This window comes from Ylistrum balloti, unplaced genomic scaffold, assembly GCF_031769215.1.
Source record: "Ylistrum balloti isolate Yb309-2 unplaced genomic scaffold, AGI_CSIRO_Ybal_v1 Utg370512, whole genome shotgun sequence".
Classification (NCBI taxonomy): Eukaryota; Metazoa; Mollusca; class Bivalvia; order Pectinida; family Pectinidae; genus Ylistrum; species Ylistrum balloti.
In genome coordinates this window covers 613,461-641,450 of record NW_026782330.1, presented here as the reverse complement: position 1 = coordinate 641,450, position 27,990 = coordinate 613,461, and the positions used below count along the sequence as shown (strand labels likewise).

At 38.0% G+C, this 27,990-nt stretch overlaps 1 protein-coding gene across 1 annotated transcript; it reads right to left on the bottom strand.

Annotated features, from left to right (window-relative positions):
* Positions 1–1,465: 1,465 nt before the first annotated feature.
* Positions 1,466–25,392, bottom strand: LOC132555773 (monocyte to macrophage differentiation factor-like). Its single transcript, XM_060220136.1, has 8 exons — positions 25,342–25,392; positions 18,315–18,432; positions 16,925–17,006; positions 8,281–8,438; positions 7,990–8,064; positions 5,335–5,436; positions 5,126–5,195; positions 1,466–1,903 (listed from the first exon to the last, which is right to left on the bottom strand). Exons 2-8 carry the CDS (start codon positions 18,356–18,358, stop codon positions 1,700–1,702), a joined length of 735 nt encoding a protein of 244 aa, XP_060076119.1. The 5' UTR covers positions 18,359–18,432; positions 25,342–25,392; the 3' UTR covers positions 1,466–1,699.
* Between the last annotated feature and the right edge of the window lie 2,598 nt (positions 25,393–27,990).

Here is a 27,990-nt window from a genome sequence, read left to right as displayed (position 1 = left end):
AAGTTATTGACCTCTTGACCTCTAACTTCAGTAATTTCACCCTGTAAGTTATTGACCTCTTGACCTCTAACTTCTGCAATTTCATTCTGTATGTTATTGACCTCTTGACCTCTTACTTCTGCAATTTCACTCTAAATTATTGACCTCTTGACCTCTAACTTCTGTAATTTCCCCCTGTAAGTTATTGAACTCTTCACCTCTAACTTCTAAAATTTCACTCTGTAAGTTATTGACCTCTTGACCTCTAACTTGTCATTTCACTCTAAGTTATTGACCTCTTGACCTCTAACTTCTGTCATTTCACTCTAAGTTATTGACCTTTTGACCTCTAACTTCTAAAATTTCACTCTGTAAGTTATTGACCTCTTGACCTCTAACTTCTGTTTTTTCACTCTGTAAGTTATTGAACTCTTGACCTCTAACTTGTCATTTCACTCTAAGTTATTGACCTCTTGACCTCTAACTTCTGTCATTTCACTTTGTAAGTTATTGACCTCTTGACCTCTAACTTCTGTCATTTCACTCTGTAAGTTATTATCATATAATACTGATTGATTAGTAGTGAGAAAATTTCAATTTAAGGACAAACTGTGTTTTTACATTTTACACAGATTCTAATCACCCTGCTTGATACTGGTTTATACCTAAATCAAATATCCAGTAATTTTTGTATTTTTTACTAAGTGCTAAAATATTCTCCAGTAAATTACTGTTCTAAATGATCATTTAACATCTATGAAGTGTTAAATTTTAATTTGACATGACTAATAAACAAATGATCTACAGGGCCTGTATTTCTCACCTGTTTCTTTTAATTCTTTCACCACATTCAGAAAATAAAAATAAGTTCAGGTTTCTTAATGGCACTGAAGATTTCACTGTAATTAGAATATAACTGAACGAGAAAAGGAAATTCAAATTTGATTAAATTAACAAGTTGGATTTCAAAGATATGAAAGACTCCCTAAATGAAAGATTTACAAGATCATAGGTATGATGGAAGACAGCAAAGTGTCGCAGCCAATGACAGCTGTTCTTAATTCAACACATTTCAGAACTGTGTTCCCCTTAAACATTAATGCTTGTTTAAATCTAGTTTAAATCTGTATCTGTTCAGGAAACCTGGTGTTCAAGAGACAAACGACAGAAGCTGCACCACAACAAATTGTCACCTGGCTAAAGGTCCAGGCGAGTTAAAAATGGCACCCGTCTGAGAATAATTGATCAATGAATGGAAATAGTCTCTGTAACAATATATAGCAAAGCAATCACATTACCAAGAAAATCCTTAGATCACATTTAGTGTATTCCATTGGGCTACTAACACAAAATACCAGATATTTTACAACATCCAATTTCATTACAAAGAAATCACTAATGATCTGACACAATATACATATAATGTTGATGCTTTGTTGAAGCTTTCAATGAAAAATCTTCTCGGAATCTAAAAAAGATAGTGTCATATATTCAATAACTTGAATTTCCAATAAAAATAAAATCATTTTTGTAACCTTCAATACTAAATTGTGATATCTAATACATCATCTCTTTTTTTGTGAAAACAGTAAGGAATTACTGACAAAGTAGCTTTGAGAATTTTGTGCTCCTTGTCTAATACTGTATTGTATTTGTTTCTTTTGCTACAGACTATGATACCTATGAACTGCGGATTTTGGTGCAGCAATCTTTGACCTTGTTAACTGTCCCACATGACCTCATCCTTTTCTCGTCCGAGCAGGTATGCAGAAATGGCGTAGTAGTGAAGCATAGCCCCCACCAACACAAAGCAGTGCCAGATAGCATGGGCAAATGGAATGATGCCGTCACATTTAAAAAACACTACACCAGCGATGTAGGTCATCCCTCCCAAAGCCAATTCATACAGACCAGTGGTCTCTCTCTGCAACAAAAACCAAAACTTTTTCTAGAGCTTCAACATCAGTGTTACTGAATACAAATATAATAGAGAATCGTCAATAATTCTAACCTTGTCATGTTTATGTAAAGATATTTATGTATGAAGTAGAAAAGTAGTTCTTATAACACAACCAGTAAAAGATTAGAGTGTGACGTTTCAATGACTACACGGTCACCTTCATCTTATAACACAACCAGTAGAAGATAAGAGTGTGACGTTTCTATGACTACACGGTCACCTTCATTTTTTACACAACCAGTAGAATATTAGAATGTGACATTTCAATGACTACACGGTCACCTTCATTTTTTACACAACCAGTAGAAGATTAGAGTGTGACGTTTCAATGACTACACGGTCACCTTCATTTTTTACACAACCAGTAGAAGATTAGAGTGTGACGTTTCAATGACTACACGATCACCTTCATTTTTTATACAACCAGTAGAATATTAGAGTGTGACGTTTCAATGACTACACGATCACCTTCATTTTTTATACAACCAGTAGAATATTAGAGTGTGATGTTTCAATGACTACACGGTCACCTTCATTTTTTACACAACCAGTAGAAGGTTAGAGTGTGACATTTCAATGACTACATGGTCACCTTCATCAGACAAATGATCAGTGTGGAACGTACTAACACTGACGTACGTAGTGTACGAGATGGTTACAACCTTAGTGTACATAGGATAATGTTTGATAAAATTGATGTAGGCATGTGAGTTTAGTGACAAGTCTATAACACTGTATCAATCCCAAATGTTAATTGTGACCACAATACCATATTTGGTCGGGAAATATCATTTCCAGCTGAGTTTTCTTGTTCAAAATAATGTTTGTTCATTTAAATAACAGTTTACCAACACCAGTATCTTCTGGTGTCACATCAGTATGGTGTCTCAACAGGTGAAGTTTTCTCTGTTGAAATGCACTATGTATGCTGATAAAACTTATCCTAGGAAAGTTGTGGGATCTGAAGTTATCTTCTAATGGTAATGATAATGATGTTATTCTCTAAAAATAGCTCTGCAAATGCGGCCAATAGCCCACAGCCTTATTATAAAGTTAGAAATGTGTGGTTGGGGTGAGTGGAAAGTTATCTCAAGAATGAGATCATAGGAGATCACCATTTTCACTGAGCATTTTGGCTCTATGGACGTAAATAAGCCTGTAGATTTTTGTTGGCATTTGCAGTCCGCTCATTATGGATATCGGGCGACGACGAAAAACAATAGGGTTGTGTAGGTCCATAGACCCAACATGCCCAGTGTAAAAATGGTGATCGCTGGTGATGTCATTCTTGAGATAATGAGCAGAATGCAAATTCAAGATGGTGGCCGTAACTGTCATATTGGATATCGAGCGACTAAGAAAAACAATAGGGTTGTGTAGGTCCATAGGCCCAACATCCTCAGTGAAAATGGTGGTCATCAGTGATGTCGTTCTTGAGATAATGAGCGGAATGCAAATTCAAGATGGCGCCCGTAACCACCATATTGGATATTGGGCGGCGACGAAAAACAATAGGGTTGTATAGGTCAATAGGCTCAACATCCTCAGTAAAAATGGTGACCACCAGTGTTGTCGTTCTTGAGATAATGAGTGGATTACAAATTCAAGATGGCGCCCGTAACCGCCATATTGGATATCGCGTGGTGACGAAAAACAATAGGGTTATGTAGGTCCATAGGCCCAACATCCCCAGTGAAAATGGTGATAACTGGTGATGTAGTTTTTGAGATAATAAGCGGTATGCAATTGTGGACGGACGGGCGGACAGACAGACAGACGGATGGACGCCGTGCATGATCGCAATACCCCACACCCTTTTGGGCTGTGGGGTAAAAAGACCAGCTCTTTACATCCAGGAGCTAGTTCAATGGGAAAAGCAAAATGGATTCAAAACTAATTGAGGTCGTCCATACAAAGTTCATACTTCACCTTTTACAGGTAAGATCATTTTATTTGTATTTCTCAGAAATCTAAGATCACTGCTGGGAGTGGTTTGTGTTTCTAAGAAATCTGACATCACTACTGGGAGTGGTTTATGTTTCTAAGAAATCTGAGATCACTGCTGGGAGTGGTTTGTGTTTCTAAGAAATCTGAGATCACTGCTGGGAGTGGTTTGTGTTTATAAGAAATCTGACATCATTACTGGGAGTGGTTTGTGTTCCTCAGAAATCTTAGATCATTACTGAGAGTGGTTTGTGTTTCTAAGAAATCTGAGATCACTACTGGGAGTGGTTTATGTTTCTAAAAAAATCTGAGATCACTGCTGGGACAGGTTTGTGTTTCTAAGAAATCTAAGATCATTACTGAGAGTGGTTTGTGTTTCTAAGAAATCTGAGATCACCACTGGGAGTGGTTTATGTTTCTAAGAAATCTGAGATCACTGCTGGGAGTTATTTGTGTTTCTAAGAAATCTGAGATCACAGACTGCTTTGTGTTGTTGTGGTTGAGTTACAAATTTTACGACAATTCCTTTGGCTATTAAATGATAGGCCTACCGCCTGCTGTGAGGCAGTCACCAGCTACTAAAAGGAGATCCCACTTCAAAATGAAGTTCACAACAAAGTATACACAGGGTAGGGAGTAAACTTCTTATACCATAATAATACAGTGATTTGTCACAACAAAGTATACACAGGGTAGGGAGTAAACTTCTTATACCATAATGATAGTGATTTGTCACAACAAAGTATACACAGGGTAGGGAGTAAACTTCTTATACCATAATGATAGTGATTTGTCACAACAAAGTATACACAGGGTAGGGAGTAAACTTCTTATACTATAATGATAGAGTGATTTGTCACAACAAAGTATACACAGGGTAGGGAGTAAACTTCTTATACCATAATGATAGTGATTTGTCACAACAAAGTATACACAGGGTAGGGAGTAAACTTCTTATACTATAATGATAGAGTGATTTGTCACAACAAAGTATACACAGGGTAGGGAGTAAACTTCTTATACCATAATGATAGTGATTTGTCACAACAAAGTATACACAGGGTAGGGAGTAAACTTCTTATACCATAATGATAGTGATTTGTCACAACAAAGTATACACAGGGTAGGGAGTAAACTTCTTATACCATAATGATAGTGATTTGTCTTTGTTACTAAACTGTAACAGATAAAAGCAGGGATGTTACAAGGACTTATTTCGGGAGAGTGACAACTAATGTTTACCATAGTAAATGTAACAAGAGCTGGACACACTCCTATCGTCAGGTAAAACACTATCTCCAGCCACTTATACCTGTAAAACAAAAACAGACCTTGTTACCATGGTAACCACAACATTCAACATCAATATAATCTACTGAAAGTTTTACATTATTCATATACAGAGACAGAACACTTAAAAGCATGTACATAACACTGAAAGATATACTTACTTTTCATGGAAAACATACTGGTAGAGAATTCCCACAGCTGCCATTGTCCATACAATGACAAGTGTTTCATCACCAAGCCCTCCCAAGTCTTTCAGAACCAACCTATAGGTAACACCATTAAGTATAAACATTTAATACACATAAACCTGTAGGGAAAGAATTATTCCATCAAAGATCGGAGTGTGGTAAGAAATCATTTCTTCCGTTATGATTTTACATTTTTAATTATTGAAAACAAAATGAGCTGGAATTTATGTAGATATTCCTGTCAACCCCTCATCTTTTTCTTTGATCTAAATCATTGAGGGATTAATGCATGAAGGGGTTCATGACATATCTGGTACACAATTAAGCTCTTATTTCAAAAGTGGTCAAGAGTGACCATTGACCTTTACACTTGGCTAATGACCACCAAAATCTACTGATGTGTAGTGATGCTTGAACTAAATCTGTCCATGGATTCCTGACATACCAGAACTGATTGAAAAGTTGTGAGCCTTGTATCTAAGAAGTAAAGCAGGAATGTCCTTTTTCAGCTCTACTATTCACTGACTATTTCAGACTGTGTACCCAAAGACTAGTGTCATATAGTCAGTTTATGTTGAAGAGGTAGCACTCTAAAGTAAACAAGTCAAATGACTTTGGCAAAATGGACAAAATTGCTGAAGGAACAGTGATTCAATGTTTGGATAAGAAAGGTATTGTGCCTTAGGATATATCCATACTGAAATGGTAGCAACACTAGGGAACAATGTCCCTTCATATGCTATAGTAAAAAAGGTGTATGGCAGAATTTAAGCATGGCAGGCAGAGCCTTGGGAATGACATTCATCCTGGAGGCCTGTCACTGTTGCAGCCCTAGAAATGGTCAATTAAGTCCATGATATTGTTATGGCTGTCACGTGAGTTACAGTGAGATATATAGCCAGTACAGCTGGGATTTCACAAGAAAGAGTACATTCCATTCTTACAGAAGATCTTGCAACGAGAAAGCTCTCAGCCCGTTGGGTACCAAGACTTTGGACAGTTGATCAGAAGCAAACAAGGCAGACTTTTTCGTCTGCTAATTTAAATCTTTTAGAGGCAGGTCCTGCTAACTTTCTACAGAAGTTTGTGACTATGGGTAAAATGTGGGTCCATTATTTCACCCCAGAGACCACACAACAGTCTAAACAATGGAAGCACCCTGGTTCAACCCCATCAAAGAAGGCAAAGACTGTTCCATAGGCTGGAAATGTTGTGGCCTTGGTTTTCTGGGATTCTGATGGTATTCTAATAGTAGAATATCTGAGAAAGGGACAATAAATGGCACATATTATGCATCACATCTTAGGCAGTTAAGAGAAAATATGAAACTCAGGCACTGCACAAACTCAGTTAAGGTGTGTTGTTCCACCAGGACAATACCCCTATTCACAAGTCTGTTATTGCCATGGCTGTCATTAACAATTGTGGCTTTGATCTGATTGAGAATCTGCTTGTTTCACCTGATCTCGCTCCATCAGACTTTCATTAATTTCCAAAATTAAAAAAGGCCATTTCCAGTGCCCACTTTCAGTCAAAATTATATTACAGATAAGACCAGGAAAGGTTTATTACAGATGAGACCAGGAAAGGTTTATTACAGATAAGACCAGGAAAAGTTTATTACAGATAAGACCAGGAAAGGTTTATTACAGATAAGACCAGGAAAGGTTTATTACAGATAAGACCAGGAAAGGTTTATTACAGATGAAACCAGGAAAAGTTTATTACAGATAAGACCAGGAAAGGTTTATTACAGATAAGACCAGGAAAGGTTTATTACAGATGAAACCAGGAAAGGTTTATTACAGATAAGACCAGGAAAAGTTTATTACAGATAAGACCAGGAAAGGTTTATTACAGATAAGACCAGGAAAAGTTTATTACAGATAAGACCAGGAAAGGTTTATTACAGATAAGACCAGGAAAGGTTTATTACAGATGAAACCAGGAAAGGTTTATTACAGATAAGACCAGGAAAAGTTTATTACAGATAAGACCAGGAAAGGTTTATTACAGATAAGACCAGGAAAAGTTTATTACAGATAAGACCAGGAAAGGTTTATTACAGATAAGACCAGGAAAGGTTTATTACAGATAAGACCAAGAAAGGTTTATTACAGATAAGACCAAGAAAGGTTTATTACAGATAAGACCAAGAAAGGTTTATTACAGATAAGACCAGGAAAGGTTTATTACAGATAAGACCAGGAAAGGTTTATTACAGATAAGACCAGGAAAGGTTTATTACAGATGAGACCAGGAAAAGTTTATTACAGATAAGACCAGGAAAGGTTTATTACAGATAAGACCAGGAAAGGTTTATTACAGATGAGACCAGGAAAAGTTTATTACAGATAAGACAAGTCATTGATTGTTTTATCACAGTCCTTTATCAGTTTTTCATCACCAAAAAATAAAACAAATAAAATGACAGAAAACATCAACTTTTGCTTTCTTAGAAAATTTCAATATAATAGGATACTGATGACTTCATTCTTTGTTAGTTTTTAGAGGTAATGTCACAGTTGTACATTAATCAAATAATCAGAGACCATAGAATGAACATGTGGTAAAGACCTATGTTAACTCAGCAATGAGCTTGAAGTCAATACAGATGTTTAGACTTACCAGGGTGTATAAGAGGAGGCGATGAAAATGTAGATAACTGCACGGTCGCCAATGTGAAAAATATGTTTTAATTTCCTACAAAACAGATAAAAGCCTGACATGATTAACAACAAGATGTGGGTATATGTTTATCAAAATTACAAGGTACTTATTCTTGACAGGACTTTTCTTCAAACATAAGAATGCATTTTCCTTGATGTGTGAATTTCTTTTTTTATTCTGTTCTTCAGTGTTAAAATTTAAATTGACAAGGAGTAGATTATGAGAGCTGGATAACTGTTTACAACCTACCTGTACCTTCCAATGAAGGAAAGTGAATGAAACATGCAGGAAACAAAGAAGAGTGCTGTGAGAGCCAAGCCATAGACAAGTGCCATTTTGTACTGTAGGTGGGTGTTGGACCGATAAACCATCCATAGGGTGGCTAGGGCACTGGGAATCACCCAAAACTGAAATATTGGAAAATAAAATCTAAACAGTGGCAAGCACTGGGAATCACCCAAAACTGAAACATTGAAAAATAAAATCTAAACAGTGGCAAGCACTGGGAATCACCCAAAACTGAAACATTGAAAAATAAAATCTAAACAGTGGCAAGCACTGGGAATCACCCAAAACTGAAACATTGAAAAATAAAATCTAAACAGTGGCAAGCACTGGGAATCACCCACAACTGAAATAGTGGAAAATAAAATCTAAACAGTGGCAATCACCCAAAACTGAAACATTGAAAAATAAAATCTAAACAGTGGCAAGCACTGGGAATCACCCAAAACTGAAATAGTGGAAAATAAAATCTATTGAAAAATAAAATCTAAACAGTGGCAAGCACTGGCAATCACCCAAAACTGAAATAGTGGAAAATAAAATCTAAACAGTGGCAAGCACTGGGAATCACCCAAAACTGAAATAGTGGAAAATAAAATCTAAACAGTGGCAAGCACTGGGAATCACCCAAAACTGAAATAGTGGAAAATAAAATCTAAACAGTGGCAAGCACTGGGAATCACCCAAAACTGAAATAGTGGAAAATAAAATCTAAACAGTGGCAAGCACTGGCAATCACCCAAAACTGAAACATTGAAAAATAAAATCTAAACAGTGGCAATCACCCAAAACTGAAATAGTGGAAAATAAAATCTAAACAGTGGCAAGCACTGGGAATCACCCAAAACTGAAATAGTGGAAAATAAAATCTAAACAGTGGCAAGCACTGGCAATCACCCAAAACTGAAATAGTGGAAAATAAAATCTAAACAGTGGCAAGCACTGGGAATCACCCAAAACTGAAATAGTGGAAAATAAAATCTAAACAGTGGCAATCACCCAATACTGAAATAGTGGAAAATAAAATCTAAACAGTGGCAAGCACTGGGAATCACCCAAAACTGAAATAGTGGAAAATAAAATCTAAACAGTGGCAAGCACTGGCAATCACCCAAAACTGAAATAGTGGCTGAAATAAAATCTAAACAGTGGCAAGCACTGGGAATCACCCAAAACTGAAATAGTGGAAAATAAAATCTAAACAGTGGCAAGCACTGGCAATCACCCAATACTGAAATAGTGGAAAATAAAATCTAAACAGTGGCAATCACCCAATACTGAAATAGTGGAAAATAAAATCTAAACAGTGGCAAGCACTGGCAATCACCCAAAACTGAAATAGTGGAAAATAAAATCTAAACAGTGGCAAGCACTGGCAATCACCCAATACTGAAATAGTGGAAAATAAAATCTAAACAGTGGCAATCACCCAAAACTGAAATAGTGGAAAATAAAATCTAAACAGTGGCAATCACCCAAAACTGAAATAGTGGAAAATAAAATCTAAACAGTGGCAAGCACTGGGAATCACCCAAAACTGAAATAGTGGAAAATAAAATCTAAACAGTGGCAATCACCCAAAACTGAAATAGTGGAAAATAAAATCTAAACAGTGGCAAGCACTGGCAATCACCCAAAACTGAAACATTGAAAAATAAAATCTAAACAGTGGCAAGCACTGGCAATCACCCAAAACTGAAATAGTGGAAAATAAAATCTAAACAGTGGCAATCACCCAAAACTGAAATAGTGGAAAATAAAATCTAAACAGTGGCAATCACCCAAAACTGAAATAGTGGAAAATAAAATCTAAACAGTGGCAATCGCCCAAAACTGAAATAGTGGAAAATAAAATCTAAACAGTGGCAAGCACTGGCAATCACCCAAAACTGAAATAGTGGAAAATAAAATCTAAACAGTGGCAAGCACTGGCAATCACCCAATACTGAAATAGTGGAAAATAAAATCTAAACAGTGGCAATCACCCAAAACTGAAATAGTGGAAAATAAAATCTAAACAGTGGCAAGCACTGGGAATCACCCAAAACTGAAATAGTGGAAAATAAAATCTAAACAGTGGCAAGCACTGGGAATCACCCAAAACTGAAATAGTGGAAAATAAAATCTAAACAGTGGCAAGCACTGGGAATCACCCAAAACTGAAACATTGAAAAACTAAACCTAACTTGTAGTTTGCATCAATGGTCTGTATAAGGTATTATAGGTCCCTGTGTTGTAGGATATATTAATGGTCTGTATAAGGTATTATAGGTCCCTGTGTTGTAGTATATATTAATGGTCTGTATAAGGTATTATAGGTCCCTGTGTTGTAGTATATATTAATGGTCTGTATAAGGTATTATAGGTCCCTGTGTTGTAGTATGCATCAATGGTCTGTATAAGGTATTATAGGTCCCTGTGTTGTAGGATATATTAATGGTCTGTATAAGGTATTATAGGTCCCTGTGTTGTAGTATGCATCAATGGTCTGTATAAGGTATTATAGGTCCCTGTGTTGTAGGATATATTAATGGTCTGTATAAGGTATTATAGGTCCCTGTGTTGTAGTATGCATCAATGGTCTGTATAAGGTATTATAGGTCCCTGTGTTATATTAATGGTCTGTATAAGGTATTATATATTATCATGGTCTGTATAAGGTATTATAAGGTCCCTGTGTTGTAGGATATATTAATGGTCTGTATAAGGTATTATAGGTCCCTGTGTTGTAGGATATATTAATGGTCTGTATAAGGTATTATAGGTCCCTGTGTTGTAGGATATATTAATGGTCTGTATAAGGTATTATAGGTCCCTGTGTTGTAGTATGCATCAATGGTCTGTATAAGGTATTATAGGTCCCTGTGTTGTAGTATGCATCAATGGTCTGTATAAGGTATTATAGGTCCCTGTGTTGTAGGATATATTAATGGTCTGTATAAGGTATTATAGGTCCCTGTGTTGTAGTATATATTAATGGTCTGTATAAGGTATTATAGGTCCCTGTGTTGTAGTATATATTAACATATTATGTTGACATGGAAATGGTGCTTGTTGACATGGAAATGGTGCTTGTTGACATGGAAGTGGTGCTTGTTGACATGGAAATGGTGCTAGTTGACGTGGAAATGGTGCTAGTTGACGTGGAAATGGAGCTTGTTGACATGGAAATGGTGCTAGTTGACATGGAAATGGTGCTTGTTGACACGGAAATGGTGCTAGTTGACACGGAAATTGTGCTAGTTGACACGGAAATGGAGCTTGTTGACACGGAAATGGTGCTAGTTGACATGGAAATGGTGCTAGTTGATGAGTAAATGGTGCTAGCTGCCATGGAAATGGTGCTAGTTGACATGTAAATGGAGCTAGTTGACAAGGAAATGGTGCTAGTTGACATGGAAATGGTGCAGAAAATGCAATTATTTTTTTTATTGGTTTTTGATTTGCATTCAAGAAATTTTAAATTCTTTTTGTTTTACAAACTTTCAATATTGAAACAAAGTTAAGATTTTAAGCTATAAAGACATTGACAAAATCTGTGGATCTGCATGTCTTTCAATATGACAAGTGTAACAGGTTTGCTGATGATCTGCATGCCTTACAAATTGGTAAGGGTAACAGGTTTGTAAGGTATATATAGACCAGATCTGTGGATATAGGCACGCCTTTCAAATATATATATACTCAGCGTCAATGAAAACGCAACACCTTTAAATTACTGTCAAAATTTACCAGTTATAGTTTTGAATACAATATTTAATAAAATACCTAAAAGTTGATTATGTCCATAACAAAATTCACTCAATGCAATCAGCACTACATCATGGGAATACTTTGATTTCCGGTGACTAATGTCCATACCCCCAAAAAAAAAAATTACCACGTTCAATATCTAATGTGGCCACCATTTGCAGCGACACAAGCACGGCATCTTCGAGGCATTGACCGAATAAGGCGTTGAATTTTGATTTGAGGAATGTTCCTCCACTCTTCCTGAAGAGCGATTTCAAGCTGCCGACAAGTCTGGGGCTGTTGTGGTCGCTCTCTCACAGCCCTACCCAATTGGTCCCAAAGATGCTCGATCGGACTAAGATCCGGGGAAAACGCAGGCCACGGAAGGGTTGCGATGTTCTGATGTTGAAGGTAGTCTGTAGTGATACGAGCGGTATGTGGTTGTGCATTGTCCTGTTGTAATAACGCTATGTTTGGGTGTCCAGCAAAGAATGGAACAATAGCAGGAGTTAAGACCTCGTTGATGTAGCGCTGTGCTGTTAGATTGCCGTCAATAATTACTAGAGGGGTACGGTATGCAAAAGAGATACCTCCCCACACCATTACACTGCCCTCGCCCCACCTATCCGTTTCCGTTACACAGCAGTCCAAAAACCTTTCACCTCGACGTCGCCACACTCGAATTCTACCGTCATTTCTTCTGAGGCGGAATCTCGATTCGTCGGTGAACAGGACGCCAGCCCACCGTTGGGCCCATCCTTGATGCTGTCCAATTTAGACGATTTTGACAGCGAATTTGAGTCAATTCGTTTCCTCTAAATGGACAACGCAACGCCAATCCAGTTGTGCTAAGGTGACGGCGCACAGTACTAGCTGACAAACATCTGCCATGACTTCCTATCGTCTGTCTAGCCATTCTTGTCGCGGTTTGAAAACGGTCTCGCAGGTGTCTTTGTCGAATGGAACGGTCCTGGTTTGGCGTCGTCACTCTGTCGCCCCGGACGAGGTCGTTCTCTCACGGATCCGGTTTGTCGCACTCGTTCTGCCAGTCGATTGTTTGTGGAAGCAGAACAACCCATTCTCCTGGCAACTTCCCTCTGAGAAAGCCCTCCTTCCAGCATACCCTGAGCTTCGTGTCTTTCATTGTCTGTCAGTCGAGGCATTTGTAGCAAATAATGATGACAATTTAAAAAATTGATGACGGAAAAATGTCTGCCTGTAACTACAGTGTTCACTAGTAGTGACTGAGCAAGGATATAACGCACTTTAGAGCGCCGACTTGCAAACTCATGCTTTTACGACAATGCCCTGTGGTACGACAAGGAGTTGATATTACTCAACCATTATTTCGTTAGTTTTGTAGTGCATTGTGTTGTGGCTAAATACAGCAGAATAAGAATCTAATCCTTGTTGTGAAGAATATATTATGTCCAAAATTTTAGTGTTGCGTTTTCATTGGCGCCGAGTATATATACTAAAACGAAAAAGAAACGCTGTGTAACCTAAAAAGATTCTTTTAAATGATATAATTTAATGTTACATTATTTCATTCATTTTTGTATACAATTTCATCTGTTTGGAACCATTTGTTGAAGGTTCTATCGATTATCAATGCTAATTATGCCAAAAATATCCCCCTTTTAGCGATGACCCTACTTGTATTGCGCAACACGGCCGGACATTTCAGTATCTTGTGTGTCCTCCATGCGCAGCTGTCGCAGCCCTGATTCTTCTGTGCATGGAATTCATCAGGGTGTTAACCCTTGCAATGGGGATGTTATTCCATTCTTCATGCAAGGCATGTGTGAGCTGGACCAGATTAGTGGGGGCATTTGGATGTCTCCTAACTCTCCTATCCAATTCGTCCCACAAATGCTCAATTGGAGACAAATCTGGACTGAATGCTGGCCAATCGATTGGGATTACGTTATTGTTGGCAAGAAATTGCTGACAAACTCTAGCGACATGGGGCCGGGCATTGTCTTGCTGGAATATCAGGTTCCGTGCTTGCACACATGGCGTGGCAACTGGGCGAAGGATTTCGTCTCTATACCTTACGCCGGTTAAATTACTGTCAATCACGATCAGCGGTGATTTAAACCCATAGGAGATACCGCCCCAAACACATAATGAACCACTGCCAAACCTATCCCGCTCAGCGACGCACGTGTCGGTGTAACGTTCCCCTCGACGTCGATATACACGACGTCGCCCGTCCAAACAGTAGAGAGTGAACCGGGATTACTCAGGGAAGAATACCTGTCTCCATTGCCTCATAGGAAAATTTCTGGGCGAGTGTGCTTGTAACCAAGCCAATAGGCGTTGGCGACGCGCAGGAGTTAGGGGCAGACCAACATAGGGACGTTGCGCTCTTAGGCCATTGACGCGTAATCGGTTTCGAACCGTATCAGGATGAATATGGCGGTTGTGACTGTCTATAGTGTTGTTTGCAGTTTCGGTAGCTGTGAGATGGCGATTAAGTACGTGAGAAAGATCCTGATGTGGCGTCGTGATGCGCGGACGTCCACTTCGCGGTTGGTCGATGACCCTCCCCGTCACTCGCACACGTTGGACAAGATGTTGAATTGTCCGAATATGCACACCAAATGTGCAGCAACCTGAAGTTGGCCCTGACCCTGCAAAAGCATTCCTATAGCCTGTCCCCGCTAGACTTCCGTCAATCGTTGCATGGATGTAAATTGCTTAATTTGAATTAAACTTTGAAAAATCAATTCGAATACTTTAACAGTATCAAATAGACTGAAAATTTCCATTGGCGAACTTAATGACCTTCCCCTGCACAGGATTCTTGTATTTTAGCACGTGCCTTGCAAGGACGCGGAGGTCAGGTATTGTGTGATTTTAAACATGTGTACCTAGTGACCGCGAACAACACATCAACCTGACCGAGTGTCATTATTCTAGGCCAAGCAATAAATCATTTGTAGTATACTTAGTGTACCCGGCGTTTCTTTTTCGTGTTAGTATATATGATCAATGAAGTAGTAATGACAGTATGGACAAGTGAATTTTCAAATGTTTCAGGCAATTTGACCCTTTATCAAGACACATACACAGTATTACAAAAATTACATCATATACATAGAACATAAAACAAATTACAAATTTTAAAGTAAAATTTAGAACTGTGGTGTAAATTTAGGTGTCTTGATAATTCCTTTGGCTGATGGATGCTGAAGGATACGGTGTACAACATATTAAGATTTACATATCACACATTTCTGATATTTGAATCACTATCTTTCATACAACAAATTAAGATGACTTTTTGTCCCTTATAAATGGCCTTTGTTGTCCATCGCTATCAATGGTATGGTCCAATATTGGTACTGGATCCTAACAAACGTTTGTTGGATGTGTATTACTGGGATAGATATATGGTCAATGAATTAATAGCAACAGTACGGAAACGCAAATAGTAACATTTTCAAGGCAACCAGCCTTTATCAAGACACAAATATTACATAAATCACATTACATATATAGAATACTAGAATTTAAGTATATATATATTGACCAAATCTGTGGATCAGCATGCCAACAGAAATCCATTTATTCTTTATTTGCTCAGAAATGTTGTGTTTAGGAAATACAGGACCTTTCTTGATTTAACTATGACCATTACTAAGTCAATATATACTGTGCATTTGGAGATACAGTATGTACTGCTGGCAGGAAAATCCTTCTTCAAACACAAAATATACAATCATGTACATAATGAACATGCCACAATAGTATTAAAGTTACAATGTTCAGGACATAACCATTCTGATGGATTATATAGATAACTGTCTTGATGATAAAGGAAATCTGTTTTACTGAGGCCATTGTTCACAACCTTAAAAACATCAACATAATGACATAATATTGTCACAAATAGTATTTCAGATTTCTTTCAGAAAGGCCTGGGTATTTTTATCATATCTTTTTTACACCCTGCTGTCATTCTTGAGGTGTACTCATATAACTTTGACCTATTTCTTTCACAACAAAAAGACATGACAGCTATAATCCCTATCAGTCATTTCTGTGGAACACTTCACCACTAGAAACTTCCCACGAAGTGCAACAACACAGATTGTAAATTTCTTTCATTTTTAACAACTGTAAAATAAGTTGTTTCAACATACATTAATCACTGTTGTTGGCACAGACTGATGTGCTTGTATATATTGTTTATTTTAACAGAGCTAGTATTTTGCAGTTGCCCTGGTTTAGTTGCCCCTGGTTTAGTTGTCCTGGTTTTATTTGCCCTGGTTTTAGTTGCCCTTGTTTTAGTTGCCCTGGTTTAGTTGCCCCTGGTTTTAGTTGTCCTTGTTTCCGTTGCCCCTGGTTAAGTTGCCCCTGGTTTAGTTGGCCTGGCTTTAGTTGCCCCTGGTTTAGTTGTCCCTGGTTTAATTGCCATGGTTTCAGTTGCCATGGCTTTAATTGCCCTGATTTTAGTTGCCCCTGGTTTTAGTTGCCCTGGTTTTAGTTATCCCTGGTTTTAGTTGCCCTGGTTTAGTTGCCCTGGTTTTAGTTACCCGTGGTTTTAGTTGCCCCTGGTTTTAGTTGCCCTGGTTTAGTTGCCCTGGTTTTAGTTGCCCCTGGTTTTAGTTGCCCCTGGTTTTAGTTGCCCTGGTTTAGTTGCCCTGGTTTAGTTGCACTGGTTTTAGTTGCCCTGGTTTTAGTTGCCCTGGTTTTAGTTGCCCTTGGTTTTAGGTAGTTCACATTAATTTTCTCTGATTTTCATCACTGTATATATCTCATCACTCAGGAACGAATATTTCCTGCTACATGACAAAGCCACTATGGGTACTAATGCTTCAGTCACTACACAGAATTTACAGTGTAACACAGGACAACAATGACTTACCCCATGTGTTATAATATTAGCTACATGCTCCACATCAGTTGGGACATAAGCCTCCCCTTTCTTTGCCCGGCAGTTCATCAACCTGCAGTGATACAAAATAATTTAAAAGAAAAACAACAATATATACTGAAGAAAAGGTCCAAAGGGCCTTAACAGTTACCCTACAGGAGGAATGGACAGGTGTAGGATTATAAGGAATTTATTATATCCTTATTAACATAATACAGACCACCCAGACAGATGAGGAAGCTTGGTTTAGAATGAACAAAACAAAGTTGTATAAGTGACATTACATCAAGTTATAATCAGAATAATTAGACTTCAATACATGAAATAAGGAAAGTCTGATGTAACAATGATGTAATTCTGTATTAGGGGTGTGGTGTCCCAATCTCCTAAAATATGACATACACATCAGAAACAAAAATCTAGACAATGTGAAGAGGACTTGGATTTCAAAGAGTGGTATAGCTGCCATTTCTAAAATAATGATGTTACATAAATACCATTGCAAATGATTATAAAAAATAACTGACAATAATAAGATATTTCCAAATAAGTTTTCACAACTTGATCTTTGCCAGTAGAAAAATGACTCTTCATCTGATTCTGGTCAACTTTGCTTCATAATCTCATATCAGAATACTTCCCAATGAAATATTCAAATCTGACTTTGACCTTTGACCTTATGACCTTGACCTATAGATAAGAGACTTTTCATTTGATTTCAGTCAATTTTGCTTCAATATCAAAAGAGAATGTTTACCCATAGCATTTGTTTATAATATATATTTTACAATATATTTCCATGTTCTATTCATAGAAATAGTGATCTTGACCTGAATTGACCTGACTTGACCTGACTTGTCCTGACTTGACCTGATTTGTCCTGACTTGACCCTGACTTGACCCTGACTTGACCTGATTTGTCCTGACTTGACCCTGACTTGACCCTGACTTGTCCTGACTTGACCCTGACTTGACCTGACTTGACCTGACTATGAACATGAAAAGTAATCCAAAGCACTTGCTGTGAAGAAGCGATATCTAAAGTCTGAGTGTAAACAGTCTGACAGAACTGGAGATATTGTACAACAACTTGATTAGTAATTTTTATAGGAAATACACATCTTCGACAGAGGGTCCTAATTACCATAATTCATAGAATCTATACACTTTTGTGTATATATAGGCCTATCAAATTTGTTCCCTTCAGCCACGTAGTAAGATTATTCTAGCTTATTAGCTTTACCCTCTGTAAGGTGAGACTGGGACAAAATGTTCAGCCTTTTTAAGAATGGTTTAGGCAAAGTACATGTATATAATTTGTATAACCACGTCCAAAATCTAGACCTTGCATTAAAATGAAATCAAAGATGGGTAAACTGACCTGTTGAAGTCACATTGTGATGAGAGTTTCCAGGAGGAAGCCATGTTGACGAGGAGTCTTGCGTCACACTCTATAACTAGGTCAGCACTTCACCAGTACAATCCTTCATATTAATTTTCTACAAAAGTCAATAAATTGGTTGTAAGTGTGACTTTGTACATACCAATGTTTACCTGTGTAGATAAAATTACATGTGATATTTTGCAACTAAACTTAAACTATGGACATTTAATGATCTCAAACACAATCACCTTCATATATTAACTTTCGGACAAAATATACTTGGCTATAATGAAAAAAATCTTAGTAAGAGAATACATTGTACCATAAATATGTGTCCCATATCAATTACAGAATTAATACAAACACCTGTGTAACATTTAATCCTATTACCTGATCATACTCCAACTGATCTGTAGACAAACATACTGTACATGTCTACAAGTCTCATACTATATATATATCACTGTAATCAATGAATACAACCTGTAACATGTAATACACACAAGAGTTAGGACAGAACCGTGTCATACCCATAGCTGGTAGGACAGAACCGTGTCATACCCACAAGAGTTAGGACAGAACCGTGTCATACCCATAGCTGGTAGGACAGAACCGTGTCATACCCATAGCTGGTAGGACAGAACCATGTCATACCCACAAGAGTTAGGACAGAACCGTGTCATACCCATAGCTGGTAGGACAGAACCGTGTCATACACACAAGAGTTAGGACAGAACTGTGTAATACACACAAGAGTTAGGACAGAACCGTGTCATACACACAAGAGTTAGGACAGAACCGCGTAATACCCACAGGTGCTAGGACAGAATAGTGTGATACCCACAGCTGGTAGGACAGAACCATGTAATACCCATAGCTGGTAGGACAGAACCGTGTAATACCCATAGCTGGTAGGACAGAACCGTGTAATACACACAAGAGTTAGGACAGAACTGTGTCATACCCACAGGTGGTAGGACAGAACCGTGTAATACCCACAGGTGGTAGGACAGAACCGTGTAATACCCACAGGTGGTAGGACAGAACCGTGTAATACCCACAGCTGGTAGGACAGAACCGTGTAATACACACAAGAGTTAGGACAGAACCGTGTAATACCCACAGCTGGTAGGACAGAACCGTGTAATACCCATAGCTGGTAGGACAGAGCCGTGTAATACCCACAGGTGGTAGGACAGAACCGTGTAATACCCACAGGTGATAGGACAGAACCGTGTAATACCCACAGGTGGTAGGACAGAACCGTGTAATACCCACAGCTGGTAGGACAGAACCGTGTAATACCCACAGCTGGTAGGACAGAACCGTGTCATACCCACAGCTGGTAACACAGAACCGTGTATCACCCATAGCTGGTAGCACAGAACCGTGTAATACACACAAGAGTCAGGACAGAACCGTGTCATACCCACAGCTGGTAGGACAGAACCGTGTAATACCCATAGCTGGTAGGACAGAACCGTGTAATACACACAAGAGTCAGGACAGAACCGTGTCATACCCATAGCTGGTAGGACAGAACCGTGTCATACCCACAAGAGTTAGGACAGAACTGTGTCATACCCATAGCTGGTAGGACAGAACCGTGTAATACCCATAGCTGGTAGGACAGAACCGTGTAATACACACAAGAGTTAGGACAGAACTGTGTCATACCCATAGCTGGTAGGACAGAACCGTGTAATACCCATAGCTGGTAGGACAGAACCGTGTAATACACACAAGAGTTAGGACAGAACCGTGTAATACACACAAGAGTCAGGACAGAACCGTGTCATACCCACAGCTGGTAGGACAGAACCGTGTAATACCCACAGCTGGTAGGACAGAACCGTGTCATACCCATAGCTGGTAGGACAGAACCGTGTAATACCCATAGCTGGTAGGACAGAACCGTTTAATACACACAGGTGGTAGGACAGAACCGTGTCATACCCATAGCTGGTAGGACAGAACCGTGTAATACCCACAGGTGGTAGGACAGAACCGTGTAATACCCACAGGTGGTAGGACAGAACCGTGTAATACCCACAGGTGGTAGGACAGAACCGTGTAATACCCACAGGTGGTAGGACAGAATAGTGTGATACCCACAGGTGGTAGGACAGAACCGTGTAATACACACAGGTGGTAGGACAGAACCGTGTAATACACACAGGTGGTAGGACAGAACCGTGTAATACCCACAGGTGGTAGGACAGAACCGTGTGATACCCACAGGTGGTAGGACAGAACCATGTGATACCCACAGCTGGTAGGACAGAACCGCGTAATACCCACAGGTGCTAGGACAGAATAGTGTGATACCCACAGCTGGTTGGACAGAACCGTGTAATACCCACAGGTGGTAGGGCAGAACCGTGTAATACCCACAGGTGGTAGGACAGAACCGTGTAATACCCACAGGTGGTAGGACAGAACCGTGTAATACGCACAGGTGGTAGGGCAGAACCGTGTAATACCAACAGGTGGTAGGACAGAACCGTGTAATACCCACAGGTGGTAGGACAGAACCGTGTAATACACACAGGTGGTAGGACAGAACCGTGTAATACCCACAGGTGGTAGGACAGAACAGTGTTGTACCCACAGGTGGTAGGACAGAACCGTGTAATACCCACAGGTGGTAGGGCAGAACCGTGTAATACCCATAGCTGATAGGACAGAACCATGTAATACCCACAGGTGGTAGAACAGAACAGTGTAATACCCACAGGTGGTAGGACAGAACCGTGTAATACCCACAGGTGGTAGGACAGAACTGTGTAATACCCACAGGTGGTAGGACAGAACCGTGTAATACCCACAGGTGGTAGGACAGAACCGTGTAATACCCACAGGTGGTAGGACAGAACCGTGTAATACCCACAAGAGTTAGGACAGAACCGTGCCATACCCACAGCTGGTAGGACAGAACCGTGTAATACCCACAGGTGGTAGGACAGAACAGTGTAATACCCACAGGTGGTAGGACAGAACCGTGTAATACCCACAGGTGGTAGGACAGAACCGTGTGATACCCACAGGTGGTAGGACAGAACCGTGTGATACCCACAGCTGGTAGGACAGAACCGTGTGATACCCACAGGTGGTAGGACAGAACCGTGTAATACCCACAGGTGGTAGGACAGAACCGTGTAATACCCACAAGAGTTAGGACAGAACCGTGTCATACCCACAGCTGGTAGGACAGAACTGTGTAATACCCACAGGTGGTAGGACAGAACCATGTAATACACACAGGTGGTAGGACAGAACCGTGTGATACCCACAGGTGGTAGGACAGAACCGTGTGATACCCACAGCTGGTAGGACAGAACCGTGTGATACCCACAGGTGCTAGGACAGAATAGTGTGATACCCACAGCTGGTAGGACAGAATAGTGTAATACCCACAGGTGGTAGGACAGAATAGTGTGATACCCACAGCTGGTAGGACAGAATTGTGTAATACCCACAGGTGGTAGGACAGAATAGTGTGATACCCACAGGTGGTAGGACAGAATAGTGTAATACCCACAGGTGGTAGGACAGTACAATCTGTAACATGTAATACACACAAGAGTTAGGACAGAACTGTGTAATACCCACAGGTGGTAGGACAGTACAATCTGTAACAAGTAAAACCATCAGGTGGTAGGACAGAATAGTGTAATACCATCAGGTGGTAGGACAGAACCGTGTAATAATGACAGATATTAGGACAGTACAATCTGTGATGTAAGAGTGTAATAATGACAGATATTAGGACAGTACAGTCTGTGATGTAAGAGTGTAATAACAGGTATTAGGACAGTACAATCTGTGATGTAAGAGTGTAATAATGACAGATATTAGGACAGTACAATCTGTGATGTAAGAATGTAATAACAGATATTAGGACAGTACAATCTGTGATGTAAGAGTGTAATAATGACAGATATTAGGACAGTACAATCTGTGATGTAAGAGTGTAATAATGACAGATATTAGGACAGTACAATCTGTGATGTAAGAATGTAATAACAGATATTAGGACAGTACAATCTGTGATGTAAGAGTGTAATAATGACAGATATTAGGATAGTACAATCTGTGATGTAAGAGTGTAATAATGACAGGTATTAGGACAGTACAATCTGTGATGTAAGAGTGTAATAATGACATATATTAGGATAGTACAATCTGTGATGTAAGAGTGTAATAATGACAGATATTATGACAGTGCAATCTGTGATGTAAGACTTTGATAACCCAGTTATTACATCCAGTAAAAATAGTAACACATATCAAAGTTATCAAAGTTTCCTGTTATCTTGACAATCGTGCTAACATCAAGGAGTCAACATTTTTATAAGTAAATGTCACCTTGTCATAAACATGATAAACTTTGTATTATCTTATCATCTATTAGAATAGAATGAAATATTACAATTAAAAATTATGCATATTTAAATATATTGAAAAAGTTCAATTATTGTCAATATTTTTGCTAAGCACAAGTTTTCTTAAAAAATAATTTTTAACATTCTTAAACACAAACATAGTTACCATTGACTGATGAGCATGTATGCCTATAAGTCTGATATCTGCCAATACATCTATAACTATCTAGGTGTATTGACAGACAAGGCATATAACTGACCTGTTATCAATGCTGTACCTTTTTTTTTTATTATCATATCTCTATACACAATACACAAATAACTCAAGCTTGGGACCTTGACTAACTAGAAGGACATCACTCCTGTCCCTAAGTATGTACAGACATCACTCCTGTCCCTAAGTATTTACAACAAAGTTATTATATATTACCACTGCACTTTGACCACAGCATGATACATGCATGTACAGTAGGATGTGTGTTACTCACTAGGTTATATATATATAGGACAGTACTAAATAGGTCAACAGCAAATGAATCACTGTCACTCCTGTTTGTCTCAATAAGCATATCTCATATACAACAAATGATTATCAATTACAGCATTTCATCAGGTCTAAAAACAACCTGTATTCTATTAAAGGTGGGTATTTCTACATCTTCTATATGAAGAATTTTGAAAGCATAAGTTTTAAAAATGCTTATTCAAAATTGAATGAGCACAGTTAGTGTTTTTCCTGTCAAATGTATTTGGGGCTGTATTCAGGACCATTTCTGATTTGGTATGTTAATTGTTTTTTCCGAATAATGTTATCATTTTCCACAAATCTTTAAATCAGGTATTTTTTATGCAAGAATATGTAATCCAGCAATTCATATGTTGCTTTTTATCCAATTTTCTAATTTAGCAATATAAAAAAATTCCAATTTATGTCAGGTTGGAATTTCCAACACTGTGTATAGCTAGCTGGTAGACTGATGTATATATATATATATTTTCAACCTTCATGAAGATAAGCACAATTAGAACTTAAGCTAGAATTTATTGAAAATTCATTCTGTTTTCTGATAAAACTGCAGATCATCTGCTGAAATATACATGTACAAAAGAGTAATGATAGCACAATAAACACAAGTCTTGTTAATACACTGAGCCATTCTCTTAGAAAAGTAATATAATTGAAAAAAGTAGTCAGATCCAAATTCATTTTTACCAGTCTATAATATCTGAAAAATAAACAAGTTGACATTGAAATTCATTCTCCGTTTTGACTTCTTTTCATCAGTGTTTGACTTGAGAACCTCTTTACAAAATATCCAAAGAAATAAAAAATTAAAACGTCCCTCCTGAATATCACCTTTCTAACATAAAATGTGTACATCTAGAAGTCATTGTAAACATATCACCTAAAACACATGGATCAAACTTTAATCTGTTTAATTAGGACATGTGTTAGGATACTGCATCATGTAGGATGATAACTGGTGTGATATAACATATAGTATTATGTTTATCACTCTGTGTACAAATAGAACTGTAACAAGAAGTCTGTTAATTTAATGGTGTTTGTAAAAATGGCTGATATGCTTAAATATAAAGTCATTTATAAAAACAGACATTTAAAAATTACTTCACAATTCTAACACTGCAGACAGTAACAGTTTATGTATAGAAACAAGGAATTCACACACAGATATTGCCACAATGGATATTGTACAATCATGTATATACATTTCATTTTTCAATTTGTGTGTGTTAATGTCATATATACAAAAACATGATATTGATACTAGAGTAGAGAAGACTGTATCATAAGCGAAAATCCAAATCAGTTTTTCAAAGATGAAATCAATTTACCGCTATGAAACTGCAAACATCAATATTCAAGTTCATGTGAAACTCATTTATAGCCATTAATTATTTTGAAATCTAGTTTGCTATATTCTCTGTTGATTTCACAATGAAATATAACAGGAATATATGTGATATAACATACTGGGTTAATTCAACAAAGGTGCAATCATCTATCAATCCAAATGTGCATTTGTTGCTATAGATGTCATATATTTATTTTATTTATTTGCCTCTATACTAGATCACATTCACACAGTTGTGACTTTATGTATGTAATAGGAGAAGGTTGTAAACAAGACTGGGAGATCTCAAGTTATTTACATATATACCTAATCAAAGATATCAGTTTTCTTCCAACTAATAGTATTGTGACGACTGCTTTCTGTCTACTTGTATTTTTTCAGCGTCCATTCAAATTAACAAATATATCATTTTAGATTATGGTAACAAATTGTCATTGATGATCTCTGTTGCAGACCGCGTATATTTCTAGCAGCTGTTTACATGAATCCCGCCAGCTTGATACGGGATAACAGTTCCTATTAATGCCATACTACAGTATGAAATCAGATTCAGACAACAGAGGAATCAGTTTCGAGTCGTCACGAATGCGATGGCAATCAGACAATCGACGATAGCGGGATTGACAGGAAAGTCACACGCGAACAGGTTGTTTCGAATATTAGATCACGTAACCATCAACATCGTCTTTCAATATTTTGGATCCAATACGTCATATATTGTTATATATATGGTATAAATAAAAGCTGACTCTTAAGACTTACAACACTTCTTCCTCATCTGTCGAACTGTTTCCACGGTAAATTTCCAATTCACTTGCACTCTTCAATGTCAATCAAACTGCCCCAGGACACGATTAAGTATTCTTAAGTATCAAGCGTTTCATTGACGTTTCAACAAGTTAAATAATACAGGAGTCGGACGCGGATATTTTGTACGGCTATACACGTTGTATATGAGCTATATAAAATATTGCACAGTGTAGTCCAAATTATAGAAGAGGTATTTTTCATTTTATGTTTTTCAACAAAACAACTGAAATTATTAGAAATTGAAATTAGATATGGAAAAAGCCACTTCCCCAGAAAATGGCTTGATATTATGACATGTGTCTTCAAAATCATGTATTGTCACTGATCACTTAAAAAAAAATCACTACTTCAATGTTCACACCCCCTCCCTTTCCTATCACCGGCCTTCCCTCCAACATTCCCGTCCCTTCCCTTTCCCTCACCTTTTTTCCATCTAATCCGTATTTATAGTGAGTTCTATAGTGCATGTTTAAAATTTTCCAATTTCAAGCTATCTTTCGTTCTTCTGTATTCAGAGATGTTAAAATGATTACTGAGGATTTGAGAAGTTTATGAGCTTGCACCCCACACTTTGAAGCACCGTCAATAAACTAGGTTTGGAAGAATAATGTCAAACTTTTGCATACAGAAATCAATAGGTTTAATCTAAATATCAGTGAATTGATGTTTCTACTTACTCGTAAGTTAAGTCTCGTTAAATAAGTTTATATGGTACAGTTGTTATTTAGAGATTGGCTTCCACTATAAGAATCTAAAGTGTTGGAGATTTCTCAATATTCTGTATCATAATACCATGTTTTGTATCCTATCATGATATCGGGTAAATACAATTAATTACAATACTGTACACGTTATAAAATCAGTTTATGTTTTTATAGCGAGTGCATATGTACAAATTAATTTCATTTTTTATCATTATATGAAAAATCCAAGAGGCCTATGGGCCTAAACAGTCACCTGGTTATAAAGACCTTTACATGAAAGCGACCAAATAGGCACAAAACAAATTGCTCAACTACTCTACCTCTCACATAGAAGACATTGTTGGTTCATCCAGACATTTTATGCAAGCTTGAAATCATATTCTTTATACATATACATGCACAATTACCATTACTCCGAATGTATTGCTTATTGAAAAAGCAAGCTACAGGCCCAATATCAAATCCCTTGGCCTTTCGGTTATTGAAAAGAAGTTGCTTAAGCATTTTAACACATTTGACCCCCGTGATCTTGAAAGTTGGTCCAATATCAGCACCCTGGGCCTTTTGGTTCTTGAAAAGAAGTTGCTTAAGCATTTTAACACATTTGACCCCTGTGATCTTGAAAGTTGGTCCAATATCAGCACCCTGGGCCTTTTGGTTCTTGAGAAGAAGTCATTTAAACATTTTAATACATTTGATATTTGTAATCTTGAAAGTAGGTCAATGTCATTCATATTAACGAAGTTGGTAGTCCTACATCCAAGCATGCTACAGACCTAATATCAGCATCTTGAGCCTTTCCGTTTCTGAGAGGAAGTTGCTTAAGCATTTCAAGCATTGATCCCTGTGACCTTTCAAGCGGATCAAGGTTATTCCTATTAACTAGGGATCAATCAACTTTCTGAATTTCAGAAATGTTTCCCTGCTCTCCATGTTTTGGACTAAATTTGGTTGAAATCCATTCAAGCATGAAGAAAGAGTAACATTTGAAGCAAAATATTGTCATACTTCCCCAATTGGATCCCTGCCCCAAAGTCCTGAGGGGTCGAACCAACCTTCTGAATTTAAGAAATTATTCTCCACTCTCAATGATGATTCAGACCAAATTTTGTTGAAATCCCACCAGGCAGAAAGGAGGAGTAGGATTTTAAATCTAGTTTCAGCACCTCTCCTATCTCTCAACCCTTTGGGGTCGGATCAAGATTCTAAATTTAAGAAATTATCACTCCCATCCAATGATGCATCAGACTAAATTTAGTTGAAATCCAAACAGATATGCAAGAGGAGTAGGTTTTTTTAAGTGTACAGACGATGCACGACGACGAATGAAGCACAATGACTATTGGTCATCTTGACCATTCGCATCAGATGACCTAACAAGAAGTTACAAAGTTACATGGCATTATCCCTGGTGTCCAGCTCAGCTGTTTGTAGGAAACCCCAAACATACACACAGATAAATATAGAATCTCTTATACAAGTTTACTTTATTCATACGGATTTGTGAAACAAGTTTGAGCAAGTCTGTTGAAGTGGTTTAATGATGAAGTGAAGTATTGGACTGTCCCACAAAGGTAGCGGCTGAATGTACCCATAGCGTGTTGGCCTTTACTATTAAGGTAACGGCATTGTATCTGTAGTGTGTTGGTCAAGTGTCTTACTGACGTAGACTTAATTGTACCTGTAGTGTGTTGGTCAAGTGTCTTACTGACGTAGACTTAATTGTACCTGTAGTGTGTTGGTCAAGTGTTTTACTGAAGTAGATATAATTGTACCTGTAGTGGGTTGGTCAAGTGTCTTACTGACGTAGAGACTTAATTGTACCTGTAGTGGGTTGGTCAAGTGATTTACTGACATAGAGACTTAATTGTACCTGTAGTGTGTTGGTCAAGTGTTT